Source organism: Euleptes europaea, chromosome 14 (assembly GCF_029931775.1).
Source record: "Euleptes europaea isolate rEulEur1 chromosome 14, rEulEur1.hap1, whole genome shotgun sequence".
Classification (NCBI taxonomy): Eukaryota; Metazoa; Chordata; class Lepidosauria; order Squamata; family Sphaerodactylidae; genus Euleptes; species Euleptes europaea.
This window is the reverse complement of record NC_079325.1, coordinates 40,269,018-40,295,428: the sequence shown is the minus strand read 5'-3', so window position 1 is coordinate 40,295,428 and position 26,411 is coordinate 40,269,018. Positions and strand designations below refer to the sequence as shown.

The following is a 26,411-nucleotide window of genomic DNA, read 5'->3' as shown; positions in this document are numbered from 1 at the left end:
TCTGCGGGGGAATTGATCTCTGTTATATGGAGATGAGCTGTAATTCTGGGAGATCTCCAGCTCCCACCTGGAGATTGGCAACCCTATCAGCCAACTTGAGGGTGGTCACCATCTCCTGGCACCATCTCCTGGACTTGTGCTGCCATTAGCCAGCTCCAAGCCAAGCCCCTATGGTGCTTTCAGGTCCAAACTTAATCTCCTGTGCCATTTTTCACTGTCCATGGGCCACACATAGGATTGCCCACCTCCAGGTACTAGCTGGAGATCTCCTGCTATTACAGCTGATCTCCAGCTGATAGAGATCAGTTCCCCTGGGGAAAATGGCCACTTTGGTAATTGGACTCTAGGGCATTGAAGTCCCTCCCCTCCCCAAGCCCCGCCCTCCTCAGGCTCTGCCCCAAAAACCTCCAGGTATTTCCCAACCTGGAGCTGGCAACCCTAGCCAAACATGGTCCAGAAAACACAGTTTAAGAACTACTAGAGAATACTGAGCATGCTAGACCAATATATTCAATCACTATACATAAAGATAGAGGACAGGCCAAGCGCCGAAGTGACGCGAGGAGAGATGTTGTCGGCACACGCACAGCCCGCCCTGCTCCTCTCGCTCCCAGTCGGTGCATGCCGGGATATGGAGCCACGCTCACTGTGGCCAGGCAGGAGGAGTCAAGATGGACGCGGAACAAGCGCAGAGCAGGACAATCGCTTCAGCAACAAACAGAAGAAGCTCCTGAAGCAACTGAAATTTGCAGAATGCCTAGAAAAGAAACTGGACATGAGCAAAGTAAACCTGGAAGTAATCAAGCCTTGGATAACAAAAAGAGTAACAGAAATCCTTGGATTTGAAATTGATGTAGTAATTGAATTTATATTCAACCAGTTGGAAGTGAAGAATCCAGATTCCAAAATGATGCAAATCAACCTGACTGGGTTCTTGAATGGGGAAAATGCTAGAGCGTTCATGGGGGAACTGCGGCCATTGCTGCTGAGTGCCCAAGAAAACATTGCTGATATTCCATCAGCTTTCCTGGAGCTGAAGAAAGAAGAAATAAAACAGATTGAACAGGAAAAACTGGCTTCTATGAAGAAACAAGACGAAGACGAAGATAAGAGAGACAAGGACGATAAAGAAAATGGGGGAAAGGGACTGGTCCAGAAGCCCTAGAAGACGCAAATCAAGATCTCCTTCCCCTCGAAGGCGCTTCTCCCCTGTGAGGAAAGAGAGGAAACGCAGCCATTCCCACTCCCCCCACCATAAAACGAAGAGTCGTAGTGTTACTCCTGCACCAGAAAAGAAAGAAGAGACTCCTGAGCCCGAGCCTTCGATCAAAGTAAAAGACATCTACTAGTGATATATTGAAAGTACCTAAAATTGAGCCTGTGCCAGATACTAAGGAAATATCTCCAGAAATAGTTTCAAAGAAGGAAAAAGAAAAAGAAAAGGACCAGAATCGTCAAAGGTCTCCATCCTGATCCAAGTCAAGGTCAAAATCTCGCTCACGCTCTCAGTCTCATTCAAGTCCAAGAAGGCGTCACAGATCACGGTCCAGGTCTTATTCGCCAAGGAGACGGCCCAGCCCAAGACGGCACCCCTCTCCTCGGAGAAGGTCCCCACCCAGACGTATTCCACCTCCACCTAGGCACAGAAAGAGCACATCTCCCGTGAGGCGGAGGAGACGGTCGTCAGCATCTCTGTCAGGAAGCAGTTCCTCCTCTTCCTCTTCACGTTCCCAGTCTCCACCGAAAAAATCACCCAAGAGGGTTGTCTCCAGCCCTCCTCGTAAAACCCGTAGACTCTCCTTCTGCAAGTCCTCCTAGGCGAAGGCACCGGCCATCCCCACCTCTGAGTCCGCCCCCAAAGTCATGTAGATCTCCAACCCCTCAGCTGTCAAATCGTGTGAGCAAGTCCCGAAGCTCAACTTCTCCCAGTAGAACCTCAGCACCCAAACATAAAAGTATTGAAAAAAGGGAATCTCCCTCTCCAGCACCGAAGACTAGAAAAATAGAACTGTCAGAATCGGAAGACGACAAGGGTGGCAAAATGGCAGCTGCAGACTCTGTGCAACAAAGACACCAATACAGACGGCAGAACCAGCAGTCTTCATCGGACGCTGGCTCATCATCTTCCTCTGAAGAGGAACGGCCGAAAAAGTCAAACGTAAAGAATGGGGAAGTGGGCAGGCGCCGGCAGCACTCTCATTCCCGCAGCCCATCTCCCTCTCAATGAAAATGGCAGAAAGACTTCCCCTCGTAGGAGGAGGTGAAGCCCCTCACCACCTCCGGCAAGGAGGCAGCGGTCTCCTTCTCCAGCCCCACCTCCGAGACGGCGGCGGTCACCTTTACCACGCCACAGGTCTCCATCACCACCTCCTCGCCGGCACTCTCCTACGCCTAGGAGATATTCTCCTCCAATACAAAGAAGATACTCCCCTTCACCACCACCAAAGCGAAGAACAGCTTCTCCCCTGCCCAAGCAAAGAGCATCTCCTTCTCCACAGCCGAAGCTTAGAGTCTCTCACTCTCCGCCACCAAAACAAAGAAGCTCTCCACCTCCCAAGAGAAGGTCGCCATCCATATCTTCCAAGCACAGGAAAGGATCCCCACCCAGCAGGTCTACCCGGGAAGCCTGCTCCCAGCTGCAGAACAAACGGCATTCACCGTCCCCATGGCCCAGGCCTTCCCATACCTCCGCAAGTCCCCCACCTCTACGCAGAGGTCCTTTATCTTCACCGCCACGGCGGCTGTCTCCGACTCCAAGCACCAGGCCCATCAGGAGTGTGTCAAGGACCCCGGAGCCCAAGAAGTCAAAAAAGCCTTCCACACCAAGTCCGCATTCTGCAAGAAGGGGATCTTCATCCAAGACTGCGTCAGGATCACCCGAGCCACCCCCCAAGAAACATCAGCCCCCACCATCTTCTGCACGGTCTCAATCACCCTCTGCTCACTGGTCTCCTCCGGCCCCTGCAAAGAAGGCTAAGAGTCCTACACCAAGCCCATCTCCTGTCAGGAACTCTGATCAGGAAGGGAGTGGCAAGAAGAAGAAGAAAAAGAAGGATAAGAAGCATAAAAAGGATAAAAAGCACAAGAAGCACAAAAAGCATAAGAAGGAGAAAGCTGTGGCGGTGGCAGCTGCGGTTGCTGTGTTTACTACACCAGCGCCAGAAGACCAAGAGAAAAATACAGAGCCCAAAAAAGGCAAACTCTCTGACGGATGACTCCCGGGTTCACGTTCTGTGATGACAGAAGTAATTGCTGGCTTTCTGTTGTCTTCAGGAGACTGAGAGTGAACCAGAAGATAACCTTGATGATTTGGAAAACCACCTGCGCGAGAAAGCCCTGAGGTCGATGAGGAAGGCGCAGGCATCTCCACCCTCTTAGGCCGAAGTGGGAGTTTGATCTAATGTACATTTTATTTGGTTTGTACTGAGACTTCAGTTTCAAATTTCACATTTGCTAAAACGTGTTTGGGCTTTACATTTTAATATTGGTTGTAATAATTGCTTAGGTTGAAGTTCGCCATGTTTAAAACAAACAAGAAGGGCATGGATCTTCATTACGAGAAGGCATTCACAGTGTACTAGTGACATCCTTTGACAGTTGGCATTTGTTTCACTATAAAAAATTTTCATGCAGCGTTTCTCTCTCCTCTCCCACACAAGACCCCCCTCAACTTCTTGGTTGCCATCTTGGAAACGTCCTCAGCATTTGCAGTTTGACTTCCTGCCACAGGCCATTTTGGCTTTGTATACAGAGGCAAGCCACTATTCGTGCATTCAAAAAAAAAAAAAAAAAACAACCCAAAAAGTACCCCTAGCAAGAACATTTGTGAATCCCCAGATTTAGAGTTTGGAGGAGATGGTACCTACTTAAGCCTGGATGCAGCGGGTTCATACTAGTGCAACAGGTTTATTTAGAACACTGGAATTTCATTTGTACCTTACTTCTCTTCCCCCCTCCCTTTGGTAAAGGCAGTTCCCAGGATCAGCAGTCTCAGCAAAGTTTTGCATGCAGTTTTGTTCTGTGAAATGTTGTTGTTGCCCCAATCATAGTTTTCTTTCTTCCCTCTCCTTGTCTTGTGGTCCTTCAGAAATAATTTTTTTAAACCTTAAAGCTATTATAAAGCTTGTGGATTAAACAAAATAAATTTCTAAATGTAGAAAATGAAATAAATAAAGATAGAGGACAGTTGGGGGAGTGGGCCAGCAGTGATACTTATAATTGTCAGATTTTAATTCCATTAGGTGTTATGGATTTTTTATTGGAAACCGCCTCAGGTGAACCCTTGAGAAAGTTGTGGAATATAAATATTTCAATACAGACTCAATAAATCGTGTGACCATAAGTGAATGGACGGCCCCCGCTTTTCTCAGGGAAATGTTGAAGGGTATCTAACTCAACCACTGGAAACAATAGAGGATGCCTCACTGAGCAAGAATATGTTTTTTTTTTTAATCCAAAGTCGGCATAATATAAAAACACAAACATACAAAAATCATATTATGCCAGCACGGTGACTGATTTCCCCTCCCAGCATTCATTATTGCTTCTGTCTCCTCTTTACCTGAAATTATTCATTTAGAATCTACACCTTTTTATAAGGGGGAAGAGTGGGGGGGGTTCTTCTTTTAAAAAAAATCATTGCACCAGTGGAATTATAAAAATTTAATATGCTCCCGGTAAAATGAAAAACGAGCGCTTACGATATTGTCTAACACTTTCAAATGTGTTTATTAATTCATGTTTTAAATCATAAGTTTCTCTGCAACAGGAGCCAGCAATAAGCAAGTTTTAAAATATTAATGAATAAACAATAATTTCTCTATTGAAATATATAACATGCTTCTTTGAACAATGCAACACCAAGTAATAAATCAACGGCGGCAGAAAATTGCATTTCACATTTAATACAACTTGAACTCTGCCTCTTTTTTATATATAAAATGATCTGTCTCTCCTGCTCTCTTTCTCTCTTGTTTAATTGGCGTCAGCTCAGATCTAGGAGATTGCTAATAAAATTCTGGATTTCCATATTTAATGATGCGTGTTCCCGTGATACTGTTTTTTTCCAGGGGGAAAGGGGGGGGGATAGCTTTTTAGTATCCTAATAGCATTAATGGATGATCTTGCATTGGGGGAAACTTGACTTGAATCCTTGCATTCTAAAAGAGGGGGTGATAAAGAGCACAACATATTTTAGCATATTTTCCAAACTTTCTAAACTTAGGCTAGATCTACACATGTAGTTTTATAAAAGAGACAGCTGCAGGGGGATATAAAATAATGCCATATTACAGGCAAAGTTGATAGAGCAAAGCTAACATTAGACCTCAGGTGCCCAAGAAAGCTGATGGGCACATAGATTCAAGATGGACAAAAGGAAACACATTTTCAGACATTGTAACATTAACTTGTGGAACTCACTGCCTCAAGGTGGCCACTAGCTTAGATAGCTTTAAAAGAGGATTAGCTAAATGTGTGGAGGATAAGCATCAATAGCTATTAGTCATGATTTCTGACTAGCACTTCCATGTTCACAGGCAGTGTATCTGTGAGCAGTCCCCTGTGAGCACAAGCTCCTGTGCTCCAAAGCAGCAAGCCAGATATCCCAAAAGACACCACATTTTTAAAATTAGCTCAAGTTAAAAAGAAGTCTCTGCAAGCAGAAATGTAATAGAATAGGGAGAGTACTGAAGTATAAACTTTGTCCCAGTTGTGTTTAGGGTACAGTACATGACTGCTCACCCTTCCCCTCCTATTTTATCTTCACATCAGTGCTGTGAGGTAGGCTGAAAAAATATTTGCTTATATTTTTAAATTATACTCCACACTCTCTACTGGTTTGTTACCCAAAGAGGGTAGCTATAACAAATATGGACTGTCCCTAGAGCAGAAATCTGAACTTGAGGCTTCCCATAAGTCCAACACTTGGGGTTAGTAACAGCAAAAAGGTTCCCCAGACTTCATAATCTTGTTCCCAGGGAGCTTTGAGCAAGGTGGAAGAAGAAGAAGAAGAAGAAGAAGAAGAAGAAGAAGAAGAAGAAGAAGAAGAAGAAGAAGAAGAAGAAGAAGAAGAAGAAGAAGAAGAGGAGTTGGTTTTTATATGCCGACTTTCTCTACCACTTAAGGAAGAATCAAACCAGCTTACAATCACCTTCCCTTCCCCTCCCCACAACATACACCCTGTGAAGTAGGTGGGGCTGAGAGAGCTCTAAGAGAGCTGTGACTAGCCCAAGGTCACCCAGCTGACTTCATGTGTAGGAGTGGGGAAACCAACCCGGTTCACCAGATTATTGTCCACCACTCATGTGGAGGAGTGGGGAATCAAACCCGGTTCTCCAGATTAGAGTCCACCACTCCAAACCACTTCTCTTAACCACTACACGACGCTGCCCCTCCACCACACCCTTTCCTTCCCAACCCATCCTGAGCAAAAGCATACAAAATCTAATTAGCTATTTTCCATTCTGATGTCAACACACTCATTATGTGATTGTATTCAGAGTGGCTGGGATCTTGTTGTGTGGAAGTAGCATCAGTAAAAGACTGAACATTGGTACCAAAGCAGCCAGCCAAAGGGGCAAATGGGCACAAAAAGCATAGGGTGGAGTGGGTGGGTGTCAGTGACCATGTAGCTCTGTGTTTGCATGGAAAAGTTAATCCTTTAATATCTGGTGTAATTGATACCCAAAATTCTGTTTGGTGAAGCAGAACACAGGACAGGTCTGGAGGTAGAGCCACTTGTGAATGAGCCTTGGAGAAGAGCAATTTTTGGCAAATCTGGGGGATGGAGCAATTAATCATATATTTAATTAATGTTGGTCCTGTGGATGAATAAACCCAGAGAACGGGACTAGGTTCAGATAGGGTGTCATTCTGCAGACCTAGGGGTAGGGTTGCCAACTCTGGGTTGGGAAATTCCTGGAGATTGGGGGGGGGGTACAAATTGTACACATTGTACAAATTGAACACGTGATTATTTTCATATCTTATTCCCCCCATAAAACATACATATTTTTCAACATTATTTGTGCACCCTGAAGCCAGCATTAGAAATATATCAGGTGTACAAATAACATATTGTCAGAACTGATACTATACAAATCACATATAAAAACCATACAATGTGAACTGTGTAACACAAAAGAATTGTCAGACCAATAGTGAAAAGTGGAGGACTGAAGCTGTTTATAAACATATAAATAATTTTTTTTTTTTAAAAAAAAGAAGGGAACTATTTGCATGTCCCTCGTGGCTGCCTTAAGCATGGGGTGAGGATGTTTATACAAAGGAGAAGCCACAAAAATACACACACACATCACACTCAACACATGTGTTTATGCCCTAAGCCAGTACCAACCAACGCCTGAAATTAATTGGTTTTAATTGCCCACGTAAAGCACACACTTGTTGCCACGGGAGGTTTTGCCAGCCTCAGATAAATTAATCCTTTTTATTATAGTACCGTCAGGCCGATGATCAAATAGGCTTTGATACAGATTTTGGGGATTTATCACCTAGGAGTAAGTTGATAAGCTTGAACTCCGAGGGTTGTTTTTTTTTCCCTCGCTCCTCCTGGTGCTGCTGCTGCAGGCAAGAAAGCCGGCTGGCTGCAAATGGTGCTCGCTTGAGAACCTTCTCAGAAGTAAAGCTAGGAATTTAACACAGAGAGAAAAGGAAGAAACTTTGGAATAAAAGTTGCACTTTGGAACTTGTTGCCCAAATTCCTGTATACAAAAAAAAGGGGGGGGGAGAAAGGGAGACACTGTCAAACTGCACAGAACACTGGGCATCGTTGCTCAACCAGATCTCTAAACAGGCCCATTGAGGAGATGGCCAGTGTTAGTGAATTATCTGGCATCCCAGCATAACCCCCCTCAAACTGCGATGAACCATCCCATTTGTTGATGAGCTCAAAGAACAAAACTAGATATGTCTTGTCTACCGCTAGTGACTTGCTAGTCACTAGGGTTGCCAGGTCCCTCTTCACCACCGGCGGAAGGTTTTTGGGGCGAAGCCTGAGGAGGGTGGGGTTTGGGGAGGGACTGCAATGCCATAGAGTCCAATTGCCAAAGTGGTCATTTTCTCCAGGTGAACTGATCTTTATCGGCTGGAGATCAGTTGTAATAGCAGGAGATCTCCAGCTAGTACCTGAAGGTTGGCAACCCTACTAGTCACTAATGTCCAAGGGAAGGGCCAGGGCTTAATGGTTGAGAGGTTTTGCATGCGGAAGGACCCAAGTTCAATCCTTTGCATCTCCAGCTAAAAGAGGTAGCAAAACTGAAAAATCGTTCTTTGCCTACAATCCTGAACATATGTTGCCAGGCAGGACAAATAACACTGGGCTAGGTAGAGCACCTGATTTGCATGAAGATCTCAGCCAGGAACCTCAACAGTTTTGCAGTAGCAGGTGTTCAAAACAGCACCCGCCAATTGCACATAAGATGTCACAGGAGGAGCTACTGGTAGAACAGAACATGCAGAATGTCCTGGATTCACTACTTGACCTTTCCGCTTAAAGCATCTTGGATAGCAGGTGTCAGGAAAGACTATTCTCTGACTGACACCCCAGAGAGCTCCCGATAGTCAAAGGAGACAATAGTCAACTAGACAGACCAATGGGGGGGATGATGATGGTGGTGGTGGTGGTGATGGTGGTGGTGGTGGTGGTGGTGATGGTGATGGTGATGATGGTGATGATGATGATGATGATGAAGAGTTGGTTTTTATACCCTACCCTGATCAAAATGGGGGAAATAAGAAGAGTACGCTCCTGCCACCATTTATGCATGTCCTATCTGGGGCTTGGGCAGCAGGCTTGTAGTGGCAGCTGCTTGCCCCTGCCCACCTCTGATGCAGTGAGCTGCCCCCCCCCCCCGCTTGGTGCTGGTGGGGAGACCAGTGGTGGGCTGGCAGTGATTCTGGGGCCTCATACTTTACTTTCACTCAGGGTCCCATAATCACTAAGGCTACCCTTGTTCATGCTCTTCCAATAGCATTTGGCAACTTTTGGTCTGTTTGCTCCCACTTCTTCTCAGTGCCCTTTTCCATTCCTCTGTGCCCTCACTGACCTCAGCCGCACTTGCACACAGTGCCCTTTCATCTGATTGGCTGTGGCAAAAAGTGATCATGCTTACCAGTATCAGGGGTGTCATCCTATCAGAGACAGTACTGGGGCACCATTGGCCAAACCACATTGGTCGCTGAAACCAACAGGACCTAATGACCGGTGAGCAAATTATGCCGAGGATGGGGAGGATGAAAGAAGGGTATAGCACTGGGAAGAAGGGCACCAACAAACACACCTGTATACAAATGCCCCCAAGTGCCAAGAACAGGAGAAAACAATTCCAATACTCATGAACCAATAAAAGGGAAAAGTAGTAGCGGCAGCTCAGCCATCATCCACAGCCAGTCTCCCTCGGCAGGGCCAGCTTACTTCTGTATGCAAAGTCCCTGTTCAGAGCTTTAATTCACAGGGATTATCAAGTCATAATAAATTCTATTGCCCCATTGCGTTAGACTAAGAAAACAGTGACATGACAAGGAACAGGGAGCAGATCACAACTCCTTCGTGACTAATACAACGCCACACGCTGCACATCACTCGCTGGGTTTATCCTTCACAACTGCATCAGAGCTCTTTGTGGCATGGAGATAGATCAAGCCCTTCAGAACTAATGGCTTCCTTTCCTTCACAGTCCATGGAACAGAGACATTAAAGCTAATGAAATAAAATAAAATAGGCAGATCTTTGAAGGATTCTGTTCTCTTTTTTAAAAAACACTGATTTAATTTTTTTTAACAAAATCCAGGAAAACTGGTTATTTAGGGATGATAAAGAAGCTAGCCATGGGATGCATAAAACCAGAGCACTGAACAACTGAAACAGCATAAAGGAGTGCAATCATATCAGCAATAAGTCATCATTGTTAAGTGCTGTGTACTTCAGGCTAGATGCAAAACAGCAGCTCACCACAGGTGAGTCGGAATTTCTTCCAGGTGACAAGACATAGATGTTTCTGTAAAATGGAAGGTTGGTCCTTTTCTTCTTCTTTTGGACCAGCAACTGTGCCACATAATGAACTACTCTATGGTCTAAAACGCACGGTCACTTACTCCGGTTTCTGCTCAGTCTCCTCCCTGTTTATTCCCTGTTTCACTCAGGATCAAATCCTCGCAAACGAACGGCACCTCAGTTGCTGCTGGCTGAGCGCTGTCTCGTCCCAAAACGAACCCGGTTTTGCAATTGAGGACCCAAACCATTACCCCTGGCTCGTTTCAGATTAACATGAGCCGAGTCTTCCGGCGTCACGACATCGTGCCCGCCTCCAAACCCCTCCCCTCGCAACCTCACCGCCTTTTTTGCATAATTTTTCCCCCGATATACCGGAAGCGGGGTGTGGACACCAGAGCCGTTACTCTCCTGCCTGCCAAATTTTCCCACTCTCACCCTCCTGCCCGTTATTCGGCATTCCTGCGTGCTCCCAGTCCTAGCCAAGGAAATGTCTGTCTCAAGCCACCCAGTTGGGGTGAGGGGAGTCTAAGAAATGAGCTCCCATGCTCTCATTCATCTCCATAGGAGGAAGCTCCCTCCCCAACATGCACTCACCGCAATCCTATGGATTTGCCACTCTCTAGGTGCACATTTTCCCCATCTGAATTCTCAAAGCTCTGCATGGGGGGCTTATTTTTGAGTTTTTGAGAATTCGGATGGGGAAAATGTGCATCTTCAGAGTGGCAAATCCAAGGCGAAACCTCCCAGGCATCAATGGCCCACATCAATTTCAAGGAGCTTTTAATAAGACGCGGAAGAACTCTTCATAGAATCTGGCCCCAACTGTACTGGAGGAAACTGTGCACAGGAGGTTTTGCCTTGGGTTTGTCACTTTCTAGGTGCACATTTCCCCCATCCCAATTCTCAAAACTCAACAATAAGCCCCTCAGGCAGAGTTTTGAGAACTGGGACGGGGGAAATGTGCATCTGGAGAAAGGCACAGGCAAAACCTCCCGTGCATAAATGGCCTGGGTCCACTTCTATCCATAACCCTACCCACCACGTTACGGGTTCCCACGAGCCCTGACTCCAGCATGGGGCTCGCGGGACACCCCCCTCCCCCTGGAGCCACCAGACCCCCCCTTCCACCCCCCAAGCGAGGGGGCCTTCTGGGGCTTTCTGCCCCGGCCCGATCCTGCGCGCAAGGCTATCATTGGTCAGTTTGAGTCGACCAATCACCAGGGGGAGGGGGCGTTGCTGAATGGCCAGGAAGTACGTGTCTCCCGCATTTTCTGTTTTGACGGATTGATCAGCACGCTGTTTCGCCACGGATCAACAAAGGTAATGCGCACAAATTCTCCCCCCCGCCCGGGTTCATTTAATCCTGGAAGGAACGGGGAGGAGACTGGGCAGAAACCGGAGTAAGTGACTGTGCATTTTAGACCTATGAGGGCAAATGGACTAGAAACTTGTCTAGATTTATTTACAAATATAACAGTCATCAGAGCAGGAATGGTTATGGAGTATTCATCCTGTGGGAAGGAAGGCGGCACAGTATAGCCCGATCTCCAAAACTAAGCAGGGTCTGTACTTGGATGAGAGACCACCAAAGAAGACTCTGCAGAGGAAGACAGTTGCAAACCACCTCTGCTTCTCACTTGCCTTGAAAGCCCTTATCTGGGATTGCCATAAGTCAGCTGCAACTTGATGCCACTTACCTATGTACTCATCCTGCAAATCTTGTAAATGGATCTTGTAAACTGTATAGTAGGGACAGAGACTAACACTTTTTTCTGTGGCAAGATCATCTTAATTTGGCTCCTTATATAAACAATGTAAAATTATTTCTCTTTCTGGCATCATTTGGGAAGGGCTCAGATTGAAGAGACTTAAAATAAACCGGCACCACTTGATCATGTAAATCAGACTATGGTCTGTCTGATAGTTTATTGTGCACACTGGCAGTGGCTCTCCATGGTTTCCTGCAGAGGAAGGTCTTTCTCAGTTTCTCCTACTTGAGATCCTTTGACTGAAGATTCCACATACTGAATCAGGGACCATCTGCATGCTAAACATGCCCCCCGTGTTTTAATATGAGATCTGCCTTAAAGCACTGATGACTGACTGGCAGTGGCTCTCCAAGGTATCAGACAAAGAAGACTATTTCCCAACACCTGTGATTCTTTCCCTGAAGGTGCCATAGATTGAACCTTGAGCCATTTCTGAGCAAAATACATGCTCTGGGCTACAATCTCCAAGCTGCCACTTTATCCTAATTCTGGACTGTATGTAGTATGTAGAATGTAGCTGATGGCGACCCCAACCATGGGGCGCTGAAGGCCTCAGGAGATGAACCAAGGTAGTTTTGCCATTGTGTTCTCCCACATAGCAACCCCAGTTTTCCTTGATGGTCTCCCATCTAAGTACTAACCATGGCCAACCCTGCTTTGCTCCCTGATAAGCTCAGGCTAAACGGGGCTACTAGGGCTGCCATTCTGACTCTAAGCACCAGTCTGTTAAGCCCACTGCAGTCTATTTTGAGTCAGAGTCGTTCTCTAGGCTCAAAGACATCCTAGGCTTGCTACAGCAGATGCCTGGGACAAATCCAGGGACCTGCTGAAAACCAAGTAAGCGAGACCCAGCATGGTGTAGTGATTAAGAGCGGTGGTTTGGAGCGGTGGACTCTGAAATGGAGAACCGGGCTTGATTCCCCCACTCCTCCACATGAGCGGTGGAGGCTTACCTGGTGAACGGGATTTGTTTCCCAACTCCTACACATGAAGCCAGTTGGGTGACCTTGGGCTAGTCACAGTCTTTTCAGCCCCACCTACCTCACAGGGTGTCTGTTGTGGGGAGGGGAAGGGAAGGTGAGTGTAAGTCAGTTTGGTTCTTCCTTAAGTGATAGAAAAAGTCGGCCTGTGAAAACCAACTTGTGACTTGAAAGGGGGGTGCATCATACAACTCTTCCTTCTTCTGCTCTGCACTGAGCCACAGTTCTTCCCCACAGCAACCTGAACATTCAAAACTAGAGTGGTTCCTGACTTATAGGGCGCCAAGGTATCCCCTCAAGGGCATGAACAAGATCCTGTAGCAACGTCGGCTATCACTCTTGCTTTCCACCAGAGACCAAGGCCTTACATTAACCCGTGCTGATCAATTAGGGTGCCCCCATTACTGGCAGAATGTAGCTGGCAGCTAAAACACACAAGGCCATCAGAACGACTTACTTTAAACGCCGGTGCCTACAGTAAACCTTTCTGATGTGCGACTGAGCCTCAAGGATACCCACTTTTAAATCATTTGCCAGAGAAGCTGAAGCCCGGAAGGGGGAAAGCAGGACTTTGAACTCCGAAGTAGGCCCCCCGCCCCCTTAATGTCATAAGGAAGCCCCTTAATTATGCCTACTGGGCTGAGGGGGCCAGCCAAGGGCTGCCCGAAAGGTGGTTGATGGCCCTTCCGTGAACCTCATCAGACTGTGACAGGGTTTTGCCTGTGGCCAGTCGAGCCGTGACCAAGATGAGGGACGTCTTTTGTGCTCGCTCAATTATGCCGCCCTCACTTCCCGCTGACACACTTTACATTGGAAACACGATTTCTACAGAATTATAGTATTAAGCTAGGCATGTGTACAGAGGCCAGCCGATCCATTAAGCTAGCATGGGTTGTCTTGCTGCATTTCTCCGGCACGCACAGGGACTCTTCTGAGGTCCACGGTTTCCCCCTTTGGCTCGGGCTTTATTTATTCATTGGCAAGGAAATCTTTGCAGTAGACAGCGGGGGGGAAATACGGAAAAAGAGAAAGCAGCCACCTTTGCATCACAGACTGAAAGAGAGCCTGATCTCCTTCCTAAAGCTGACGGGAGAGGGTGCAAGCAGTTGCCTGTGTGATAAAAGATTGCCGTGATGAATGTGCATGTGCCTTTTGGACATTGAAGAAGATGAATTGTGTTTATTTGGTGTTTGGGGTGTTGGTTTCTTTTGTTTCCCCCTTGGCCTTTAAGGGGGGAAAAAGTCACTTTACAAAATAACTTAGCACAAGGATCATTGATAAGGAAAACTGACCCACAAGCTAATTGAATCATGCAAATAATCAGTTACCTAAAACACCTCTGAGCTTATGCAGCCAACCACAACATGAATACAATTGTCATGCTGCTCCCCTAACAAGGCCTCGGGTGAACGGGGCCGTACTGCTTCTCCCTCTACTTTTCTGTTGTTTTTTTTTAAAGCCTACATTATTTTCTCACGGAAAAATAGTATAGGATTTATATGTTTATAAAAAGGTCGTTGGCTGCATGTGATTCAGGGTAACTCGATTTCCTGGAAGACTGTTTCCTGAAGATACACCAAATAGGCTATTACCTGGCCCTGACCTTTGGGTTTTATAATAAGCATTTAAAAATTAGTGGTGTATGAAGATAGAAAGAAGAGGTCCTTTTAACCAATAGCTCCTGTAAGAAGAACATTAATGCTATTTGGGCAGGCAGCATATTTCAGAAGTTATCAAGCGACAGCAAAAATGGAGCAAGGAAGGATGTTTTTTGATAAGTGAGCTATTAAAAAAAGTGGTCTTCTAGGTGTGAGGCATTTATTTGGTGTGATGTCCCAAGCTACTCTGGGTCTATGTTGACCCCCCGCCCTCAAGCCTTAGCAATAGAAAAGGGAAAGACTCCCAACAAGCAAATTCCCCAGCAAAATACTTTGCAACGAGGTACGTCCAGCATTCGCCACCCCATGCATATACCACAAATACTACTTTTCTGCTTTTCCAGTAGTATAGTGAGAGCTGGCATAGCATTTGGATGAAGAGAATGAGCCATGATATGGGAGATCATGGATCTCTTCTGTGCTACCAAGTGGTCTTCAGCAAGCCACTCTCTCTCCCAGTCTTCCATCAACAATATGAAAATGCTATCCTGCCTTACAGGGCTGTTGTATGGATTGCGACAAAATGATGCATGTGAACAAATCCCGTGAACACTACAAAGTGCGACAACAAAGCTCAGGGAGCTCCCATTTTGAAGCTGCTTTATACATTACAGGAAAGGTGTGTGAGCTGCACCTTTCCCCACTGTTGTGGTACCACTGGGATGGAGGAAAGGGCCAAAAAGATGATTATCATGTCATTGTCACACACCTGCCGGAGTTAATCATGCCCAACACAGGGAGCAACCTCATCATCTCAGCCCCCCCATGGCAAATCTAGTAGAACAGGATGTGAGACAGCCATGGGGTTCCTGAAAAACTCAAAACTTACCTGATAGGTCAATCCTTTGTTTAATGCTCAGAACAAGATACATTGATGTAGCAGCAAAACCAACAAGGTATGGGTTCCTTTCCCCTCAAAAAATATTAAGGAAGCAAGAGTGCACAAAGAGCAATTTTAAATTTCAAGAGCAGAATATTTTCACGTTGTTCTGTGATTTTAAAAACAAAGATGGGGGGACAGTACAGGGCTGCAATGTAAAGGGACAGATTTAATCTTTCCCCTTGAAGCAGGAAAGTGCTGTCATCCCCCTCAGCTGTCTTACTCACATTGGGGGGAAAATACCTATAAATTTTCACCAAGGGGGTAAAAAAAGCAGCCTGTGGGTGGTGAGTTTTAGTAGGAAAATGGCAGGAGGGGAAAAGAGGTAGGCCCTGCACTGGTTTCTCCCTTTCAATAGTAGCCCTTGCCACCCCATTCTTGAAACAGTACCAAGACCCAGAGCTCTTTCCCACAAGGAAGCTTTCAATATGGCGGCCTCCTCTTGGTGAGCTTTTGGGGTGGGCAAAGCACAAGACCTACATGTGGTTGGAATGTGGCTCATCCCCAGACACATCAGGCAGTCCCGCATGAGCGTCTTTTTTTTTTTTTGCCATCTTAGAGCCACACTTCTGGCGCTTTTCAAAGACCGCCCCCTTCTTGTGCATCTGACCTCCTTTTCCTGGCTTTTTCGCTATCCGTTTCTCCACCGAAAAGTCCACTGCGGAGAAAAGAGCTGAGCCAAAGCAACCCGTTCTCACGGCGGCGGCAGAAAGAGGACGGAGGGAAGAGCACGCCCTCCCCCTTGGTCATGTGACGGTTTGGGCAGGAAAACGTGGCACTACACCGAGGGGTGGGGTTGCCAACCTCCAGGTACTCCAGCAATAAGATTTTGATATAATTGTTATTGATACTTACCTTGTTGCTCTGTGACATTGTCACCTTGCAAAATTTGTAGCGTTTGTATACAGCTACTTCGTGTTAATTTTGTTCCTTGCATGACGTTTGTATTAGTAAGTTTCCTTTGATTTTCCTGTTTTCACTTATGCACCGTTAGAATATAAGTTTCAATTTGAATAACTTTGAGCTTGGTGTTATTCTTTCTACAACCACCTCCAGGTACTAGCTGGAGATGTCCCACTATTACAACTGATCTCCAGCCGATAGAGAACAGCTCACCTGGAGAAAACGGCCGCTTCAGCAACTGGACTCTATGGCATTGAAGTCCCTCCTCTCCCCAAACCCCGCCCTTCTCAGGCTCCGCCCCAAAAACCTCCTGCCGATGGTGAAGAGGGACCTGGCAACCCTACCGAGGGGAGGGGGAGCGCTCTATGGAGCCGATGTTTCCAGAAGCTTGAAAGACTTTCTCTGCGGCTGGCCTGCGCATACGCAGTCCCATGTGTGCCTGCACAGAAGCCATGAAGATGAACATCATGATGTGACGGAACATAATGCAGAGTTAGGCCCTCAGCTCTAGCCTTGTAGCACTGCTGCTGGCCTCTCTCTCTCCCCCCCCCCACCCAAAGCAGGAAGAAATTACCTCAACATTTTGGGTCATGAAAGCAAAAAGTTTATTCATGGTTCAAAACTACATAGAACTACCACGAGGAAGACTCTTCAAATTCAGGGTGTAATCCAGTTAGAAAGTAACACGAAACGGTTTAATACATTAGAATCACTGCCACAAATTATTATTATTTTTTCTCATTGAGTCAATCAGTTTCAGAATCGCATACAATACAAAAGAGGAGAAAAATAAAATCAGAAAGGAAAAAAAGGGCGCCCCTGCCCCCCCCCCACCCCCACCCCCAGTTATACAGGGTGAAAGATACAGTGCTGAATACCAAGACCTGTATGCTTTACAATTCATTGTTGGTTGTATTTTTTTTCTCTTTTTTGTGTGAATTAGTATAATAACAAGGATGAACAACATTCAAAATGTTTTTTTTTCTGTATTTACAACAGTTTCACTGTTTTCGAGTTGAACCTCAAGACCCAAATGTTTCCACTTCAAAGCGTCTTTTTTTATTATTATTTTTTGAAAGCTGCCAATGCAACCCAGATTTTTAAAAACTTTTATTTAAAAGATTACAATGTACATTACATTTCATGAAGGGAACCAAGGAGTTAATTACAAGATGCCCCCAAAAATAATAAAATAAACTGATACAGGGAAGGGGGAAGAAGAAAAAAAAGAGACAAAGAACAGAGTGAATATTGTTTAGAGGTAGTAAGTGAGCACTCTAAGCTACAGAACATGTTTCTATTGGTTCATATGAGTTCGCATGAGGTAATAAAGCTGTGTTTTGATTGGTGAGATGTATAAATACTCTTTTGCTACACTATATACAACACTTCAGAGAACGGTGCCTTTTTTCTTCTTGTTGGCACCGAGGAGCGGTGGCAAACCCTGGTGAAAGCTCTCAGCACCCGGCTCGTACTGTGAAACCCAGCGGCTTGGCTTTTGCAAAATGAGCAGCAAGTATCTCCATCTCATATGAATCATCTGTGCACGCCGATGACTTGCAGAGGGGGGAGGTGCTGTGCCGTGGTACGTTAAATGAAGTGTAAAGTAAGAAGCTATGGGGCCCCACCCCACCCTGGCTCTAAGCAACTTTGATAACCCTATGAATCCCAACTAAACTTGAGACCAGGAAGGATGCTTAAAAAAAAAAAAAACACGCAACTGCTAGGCAAAATAACCCTAACTGAACAAAAAAATTATTTGCACTCTAAAAGAGAAAGGAGGGAGGGGGAAAAAAACTTAAATAAAAGACAATCAGCGTCTGAAATTCACTTCGGCTTTTGATGGAGGTCCAGTTTGGGTGAACCACCCTACAAGCCTGGTTCTGTTAGTTGAGGTTACTCTTAAGAATTATTTTTAATTTCCCCTCTGAGACCAAGCTGCAACTTGTAGACCATCCTTGCAAAACCTGCTGGTAATAAATTATTTTTTAAAAATAGACACAGGGTTACAAACAATGCTAAATCTTGGCCTAGTTGGATAAAGTGCTTGTTTTTCTTTTCCTCCTTAACATTGCGTTAGTGTGCACATATGTGATTTTTAAGAACCTATACAAATTATTAGGATACCTTTAAAAAAAAAACCCAACAGATTTATTGAGTTCTCTGGTAAGACAGGGTTTTACAGTAAAGCCAGAGGTGGTTGGCTAAGAGAAAAACCACGTACGCACACACACAATCTTTCTGGAATCCGTTTTTTCCCCTTCCTCTTGGGATTTCTGAATGCACTGAAGGAAGGCATCTCAGCTTGAGTGGGGGGGTGGAGGGTGAATGGACGATTAAGTGTTGTGAGGACATTAGTTAGAGGTATCGGAGTGCACACTTCCCGGGCCTTCTGTTGGCGAGGTCACAGAAGATGGAGTAGTCGCATCCTGCCAGCCTCCGTTAGCCTGGAGAAGGGAGGAAAACAACCCATTGAAATACTGCTATGTATATTAAGCATATCACTTGAAAACATGCACGTAATTCACGGCAGTCGCTTTACCAAGGCTTACTCGACTGAGCGCCAAACACCTGATGCTGGGAGTTCGATGGTCAAATTCCCTCCACACTCATTTTTTTTCCTGTCTAAATGGCATCTGCAAAGGGCTCCAATTCAGACTGGGATTGTGGCATCTGGGGTGGGGGGCAGAGGAAAGGGCTGACCAACCCCTTTGTGTATGCTATTTAAAACCAAAAAATGCTTGAGAGCTCGGGGCACAGACCTCTCAGTGCCAAGTAAACAGTGTGCCCCTTAACTGCAGGGCTGTCAAGCTCCACCACCCAACTGTGATCCACAGCCCTCACATGCTAGCAACTACTGCTGCTTCCGTTCTGGGCCTCAAAGCTGGGAGCCACAGACTCCATGCATGAGCCTAAGAATCCCCCACACAAGGGCCAGGCCTTCTTGTGCCACATCTGACTTTCTTTACCTGGCTTTGTGAAGCAGTTTTTCTGGTGGCACGTAGGGCTATGGGGAGGGAGTTCTGGAGTGGGACTGAAGCTCCAATAGCTCATGGGGTCCCAGCCCATTTTTGCGTATTGTACAGTGCATATACACGAGCATTGTATGGACAGTGTCATATTAAAACAGACAGCTAAGCCTGGGGTGCCAGCAGTCAATCTAGGAACAAAAGGAAAGATATGCCATGGTGATAGGAGAGGTAAGAGAAGCAGCCAAGGGTTCGCTGGCTGATCATATAGCAGGCCTGAAGTGTCAGAGGAACCCTCTACTGGGAAAAGTGATGTGCCTGGCCTGCAGTTTTCATGAGCAGATGACACTACCTTCATCTTGGCCCAAGAGAACACATTGAGAGAGATACGCCGTAAACATCCAGGATTGAGACCCTGTGAAGAAATACTGTGGTGTTTACAAACAGCTCAGCTCAACTGAGTCGCAGATCTGGCTAGTAGCTATCAGATGGATGCTCTTCCTTGCAGGCTTTGGGAAAGTCAGAAGCCATTCAGCTTCAATTAGCCACTGCCAAAGAGAAGCCGATGAATGACTTTGATTGTAAGTATCATTTAGCTTGTTACAAGTGAGATGCTTTACAGAGACACTCAGAACTGGACACAACAATTTTGCTTCCGAAAAGAATTCTCTCGCTGTTCTCTCTCCCCCCGCCCCACCGCCTCTACCTGATCCTACTGCTTTAAGCACAATACCACTTAAACTCTGGCCTGAAATGTTAGAATCACACAGTTGGAAGATACTACCAGGGTCATCTAGTCCAACCCCCTGCACAATGCAGGAAACTCATAACTATCTCCCCACACACACCCCAGTGACCCCGACTCCATACCCAGAAGATGGCCAAGATGCCCTCCCTCTCATGATCTGCCTAAGGTCATAGAATCAGCATTGCTGACAGATAGCCATCTAGCCTCTGCTTAAAAACCTCCATTGAAGGAGAGCTCACCACCTCCCAAGGAAGCCTGTTCCACTGAGGAACTGCTCTAACTGTTAGAAAATTCTTCCTAATGTCTAGATGGAAACTCTTTTGTTCAGAAGGTATTCCCCTAAGGAAGCCCTGTTACGTTCTCCACTCCAAGCATGTTCCTCCAAGTTCTGGCTCCTCGCCTTTCCACAGTTGAGCAACATGCATCTGTGCACTGCCCCCATTTGACAAGAACCTGAGCTCTGCGGGGACCCTAGGCTTTTCCAGCCATGTAACTGTGGGGAGGGGGAGGGGGGAGAAGAGGAAGAGAGCTCTAACACAGCTGAATCTTAATTTCATTTTTAAAAGTCTCCCTCCTGGGCACATGTCAGAGCCATTTACAAGGCCAGTTGAGATGAGGCCCAAGTTCCCCTCCAACTACAATAATCGTTGAGCAAGGCCAGGCAAATGGGAGAAGCAAGCACCCTATTCTGATCTATTTTCCAATTACCCACAAACAGAATTCATCCCCCCCCTTCCCCACCCCTTCCGGATGTTGCTCCATGTCTTGGGCTGCTGCCGGCCCAACGCATTAGACCTGCATCAGCAATAACAGCGCTCAGAAACAAATTTGCCTTATGTCTCGGCCCATCGAGGCAATTGCTGAAATCAATGTCTGATCAGATTTCTGCTGTGGCAGACAGCTTGTCGCTACATATTTTTATGTCAGTCAAGAAGAGGGAGGCACGGGCCTCGTGAGTTGGGGGGGACGCTGAGTGGAAGTGACGGGCGCAAGCCTTCGCCGGCGCTTGCCGGAGCAAGCCAAGGCTGACTCTGAGTGCTCCCGGCACAAGATAGCCTTTGCAAGAATCTCTTCCCAAACCCCAAAGTGCCTTCCCACCAAAAGGAAAGGTTAGTGCATGCTAAATTATTGGTGATGACGATGGGGGCCCCATTAACAAAACAATTGGTGGCAGGATCATTGTTCACCCTTGTCAATAACACCCCCCGCTGCTCAAAACTCTAAGCACAAAAAGAGCAGTGAGTGATGGATGACAGGGCTGAGAATGGATCTTGCTCGGCCTTCCTAAGCCATGGCAGGCCTTGGTGAGTGTTTAGCTCTTTCTACTCAACCCCTGAGGAATTGTTTGGCTTTTATATACACAGCTCTTTCATCCTCCAAAGTGAGAAAAGGGTTTCCTGATTAAAGGGAGAAGCTTAAATCATTATCTCTGGAGTAAGAGAAAAGCGACAAAAACAGGGGGGTGAGGAAATCTCTTGTCATAAATTCAAGAAGGTATTTTTTTTTAAAAAATATTTCCAAATAAAATTATTAAAAATGGGTGGCACCAAGAACAACTAATAACGCATAGAACGGAGTATCTCTCACAAGTACGCAAAACAGGAAGGCAAAAGCACCCACGGTTTTATTTTATTTTAGTTTAAATTTATCCCTCCCCCCCATGAAAACCTACTTAAGAGGAGGAGGAAAACTCTTATGCAGATAAGAGTCTAAAGATATTCCACCCGAAGTGAACATTATCCCCCCTTTATCCAAATTCATAAACAAGAAATGTACAATATTTTTACTCAGCTTGGCAGCTGGGGGAGAGCTTGTCAGCAGGCATTTTTCCTCCCTTCTCCCTCCCCCCCCCCCAAAAATAAATTAATCCTTACTCTGGTGGTTTGAGATTATGCACTGTATTATACAACAGCGCCTTATCAGGCCTCATCAGGGAAGATGGAATTCATGTCTGTAAAATGCTGCAGGCAATCAGGGTTTCATATTTTATCATGTTGATAAGGATATCGCAAATTCTCTGAAGCATTTCAAAACACTTAAATGAAAAAGGAGTGAATGCGACTAAAAGGCTTTTTATATGGTTTGTTGTGGGTTATTATGAGTTATTTATAAACCCCCAAAAAGAAAGATTTGACATTTCAAATGGAAAAAGATTTGAGTATTTAATGGGACTTCCCCACCCCCACCTCCACCCTCCCTCTCAATTGAACACCTTCAATCACATTTTAAATCATTAATATTTACTCTTGTGGCAAGTGAAAGGCTGGAAAAAGGGGGGTCTTCAAATCTCTTTCAGGCTACAGTATTTTAGTGCAGTTTCTGTCTCTTCCGCAGCTGCTCTTCCTTATTGCCAGTGGGTTCCGTTCCTTTTGTAGCCTCATCCACAGCCCTTCCCCAATGCCAAGATGCACATTTGCAATTCTGCACTGAGGACAGGGAATCAGGAGCCAACTGGCTTCCTCTGCGGGTACCACATAATGTCCTTTTGTCACTGGTAGTGTTTGTTCTGATTTTAAAGTCCCAGCCGTACAACATTTAATAAAAACAGTGAGAGGCGATGGATCTGCTTGATACAATTGGAAGGTATTCCTTGTTATATCCTTTCCCTCTAATCACTCTAATTAAGGGGATATGACCAAATTCCCCTTAATATTCTGCTTTACTGGTATGGGTCAACTTGTGTACGCATGCAGATAGACGATCCAATGGGACAGACATTACTTGCATGGTGAGCACACAGTATTGGGATGAAACTGGGGGGGGGGGCGCAGAAGCATTTTGAGTGTTCTCAGGGGAGCAAGTGGAAAGGCAGTGGCATGTGCAGTGGGGATATTCCTGGCTCAGTGAGGAATTTTACTTCTGTCCTTGGCTGATAACTGGCACAGGCAAGTGGACAGAATATTAAGACTTGGATCTTCAAATCCCTATTCAGGCTGGGTCAAAAATGAGCCACCCTCTCTCAACTTCATATCCCATAAAGAAGATCAGAGTCTTTCATTCTATATTAATTGCCATGTCAGCCAGCTCTCTGGGCTGTACCACTTCAAACGGCAGGTGAACTCTTTATGTGACTAAATGGCTTCGCCATACAAATAAATTCCCTGCATCCAGAGGGCTGGCACTCTAGGAAGGTTAAGACAAACCACTTCTCCCTGACATGTTAGGGCTTCTACATGAAGGAATTTTAATTTTGTTATATACACACACATTATTATATATATGGAAGAGTATTAAGTCATGTACTATGTACTACTAGGAATAGATACAGCATTTATTGTATGAGGCCAAAGGCCATTACACTCAGTCACACAGAACATGACACATGAATCACACATGACCACCTGGACCTGAATACTGGTACTGACCATGGAAATACCCTGGGAGTCATCCAGTATGGAGCGGCGGTGGAAGATGTTGTAACAAGCTGCCCAGGCAGCCTCTCTCTGCATCGGCACAAGACACTGCCTGCAGAGGAGGCTGCTTTCTCCAAAATCTAAGCATGGCAACATGTACATAGGCTCTGACAGAAAGCAAACCAAGTTCAGTCAGTATCAGAGTTGCTGGGGAGTTCCTGGGCAGAATAGAATTCTCTTTAAAAAGACATTTTGGGTGGATCCTTTAGCATTTGCAGCATGAGATGCCATTGACTGAATGATTCTCCATCGGCCTTTCCCCAAACAGCCTTTCCCCAAAGAAATGGCTGTGGTATGGAAGAGTGATCCCAATGGTGAATTGCCAGACTGCACTAGAATCATGCCCCTTCAAAAGGCAAATTGAATAGCAACCATGACCGACAAATATAGGTACTTGTACCCCACCCACAGCAGAAATACTTTCAAAATGGAGCTCACTATCTCATTAAGATTGTGAGGAAGAGAAAACAGGAAGAAAGACCTTGAAGAACTAGTAATGGGAGGATATGACCACCTCCTCTCTTTAAAAAGAAAAATCAGCAAGGCAGGAAGAAAATCTCATCAGGATCCCACAAGTTCTCATAGTTGCTTCCTTCATAGTGGTCTAAAAAGAATTGAGTTGAAGTGCTTGAGTTGAAGAGCCAGCATGGTGTAGTGGTTAAGAGTGGTGGTTTGGAGCGGGGGAGTCTGATCTGGAGAACCGGGTTTGATTACCCACTCCTCCACATGAGCGGCAGATGCTAATCTAGTGAACTGGATTTGTTTCCCCACTCCTACACACGAAGCCAGCTGGGTGACCTTGGGCTAGTCACAGCTCTCTCAGCCTCACCTACCTCACAGGGTGTCTGTTGTGGGGAGGGAAAGGGAAGGTGATTGTAAGCCGGTTTGATTCTGCCCTAAGTGGTAGAAAAAGTCGGCATATAAAAACCAACTCTTCTTCTTGCTGAGGAGCATGCAGACAGAGTCAAACTCCTCTTAAAGAGAGAGGAGAAGAACACCATAGGTGTAGAGTTTGTTTTTTTGAAGTGCATCAGGGAGCTCCTGGGATCCTGACAGTCACTTGTTTTCCCAGGAAAAAGAACCATAAAATCCACCATAAGGTCTGAGAGCACAGAGATGAGTTTCCACACAGAGATTACCATTTGCTCTAGCTGACAGGGAAGGCAAGATGGACAGCTGTTGTAAAACATGAGATGTGTAGGACATGCTCCCTAGATTGATTGGGAGATTAAGCTTCACCTTCCAATGTGGGAGAGAGTTCCCTAAATCTGGACTGGGTGGAGGCTTCCTGCCAGCAAAGGTAGAAAGGATTAAAATATTGGTAACACCCATTAGTTTTTGTTCAAATGCTGGAGGGTCAAATTCCCCTGCATGGAGAAAGTGGGGGTCAGGATGTGCATTTGTTTCACAGACATCCGGGGGTGGGGTGGGGGAATGAAGAAGGTAAATCTTCTGTATTGTTAAGTTTAGCTTAGTGTTATGTTTTCCTGTTCTTTTCATTAGATCTGTAGCCCAGTAGGCATGATAGTATTTTCCCAGTCTTGTGCTCTAGCTTAATCTGTAACAATAAAGTCTTTTCCTGTTTAAGAGAGCAGACTGTGATTCACAGTCCTCCTTGTGCATCTTAGATCACTCATGCTCAAATACACATGCACAGGAATTTTCCCCAAATAACTGGGAAACGCTGCCCTTTGCACTTGCTCAGAGGCAGCCTTACTAATATCACTCAAGTCAGTGGTAATGTGGGGGGCTAGGTTTATAACTTGGGTCGTGGTATGAAGAGGAACACGTTTTACACGCACAAACATGCAATGGGCATGTACACACAGCGAGACCCAGAGCAGGTTTATGACAGAGTTCTAGAAGTTTTAATCACTTTAATCACTACGCTTTGCCCACCAGTAAAACATTACAGGCGTTTTGGAACAATATGCATCCACTCTGATCACTTGCCCTATGTAAACTTCCTAATTAAATTTTGGTCAGCTTTTAAAAATTTTACACCAGTCTCAGCTACCACATTAAACCGCACCCTGCATGCTACACTCCGACAGGAGAGCATCAGTGGTGGTTGTTTCTTCAAAAGACAGAACCACATCTTGTCATCCATGATGGAGACACCTGTCGTGCTTCATCTATGTCTACAGATTCTGCAGTTTTTTTTCAATGCTTCAAACATCTGCAAAACCTCTTTGAGCCAAAATGACAGTGGGGAGAGAAGAGAGAGAAACATGCAAGGACACCATGGAAGTGATGCTTCTATCAGAATACCTTGAATTCTCTTCAGAACGATCACCTGGTCCCAGCCCAAAAAGAAGCCAGCCAAACCAGGCATGTCTTACTCCAGAAGGCATTTCTATTTTTCATATCCAAGAAGGAGGGGGGGACTTGTAATTCACTTGTTTATACAATAAACTATTTCTGTTTTGCATCTCTTTGACACCAGAGCCCATCCATCACAGGGAGGTCTTTTGTCTTGTGCCCCACACCCCAAACTGCATCACTGAAGGTTGCAATCAACATATTAATGATCCCCTGGACTTGACATTGTAGTCATAGGCCTCCAAACTATTGTTGTCAATGGTACTCACATTTAAATTATGTGGACTGTACAGCGAATTTCCTCCCAAGCCATCACTGTATCCTCCCGTCTGATTGATAACATGACGCAGGGTATCCACCTGTCAGGGATGCACACACAGACACAAACAAAACAAAAAACAACCTCATCACTCTAAAAATCTACTAAAACATTGTCAATTTACAATTTGAATTGATTTAAAATGGGGAAGCAGGATGTGTGTGTGTGTGTGTGCATGAAAGTGAATGATGGATCTTCCTGGAAAAGCAAATCTATCTGTCAAGGACAACTGAGATAGAGTTTCAATAAAATGCTTGAAAGTTTTCTTTGTCTCTTAGGGCCAAATTAAACACAACAATATGAGATCTCTAATTACACCATTTAATGTTACTTGAAATTGCTTTCAAGCAGGGCCCCGATTTGGATTGGGGAAATACGATTTGGGTGGGGGCACAAGACCAACTCACCCCATAGCATTTTGGCCATCCAGACAAT

At 45.5% G+C, this 26,411-nt stretch overlaps 1 protein-coding gene and 1 pseudogene across 2 annotated transcripts in view; one reads left to right on the top strand and one right to left on the bottom strand.

The window, feature by feature from the left end:
• Positions 1–682: 682 nt before the first annotated feature.
• Positions 683–3,647, top strand: LOC130487129 (serine/arginine repetitive matrix protein 1-like; annotated as a pseudogene).
• Positions 3,648–18,542: 14,895 nt separating this feature from the next.
• Positions 18,543–26,411, bottom strand: part of PBX3 (PBX homeobox 3) — a 208,012-nt gene continuing 200,143 nt past the window's right edge. For both annotated transcript variants that reach the window (XM_056860946.1, XM_056860947.1), the window contains 2 exons: positions 25,927–26,016; positions 18,543–18,652 (listed from right to left, as the gene is read on the bottom strand). In XM_056860946.1, coding sequence (XP_056716924.1) covers positions 18,560–18,652; positions 25,927–26,016 — 183 coding nt within the window. In that variant the 3' untranslated portion in view covers positions 18,543–18,559. The remainder of the gene's footprint in view (positions 18,653–25,926; positions 26,017–26,411) is intronic.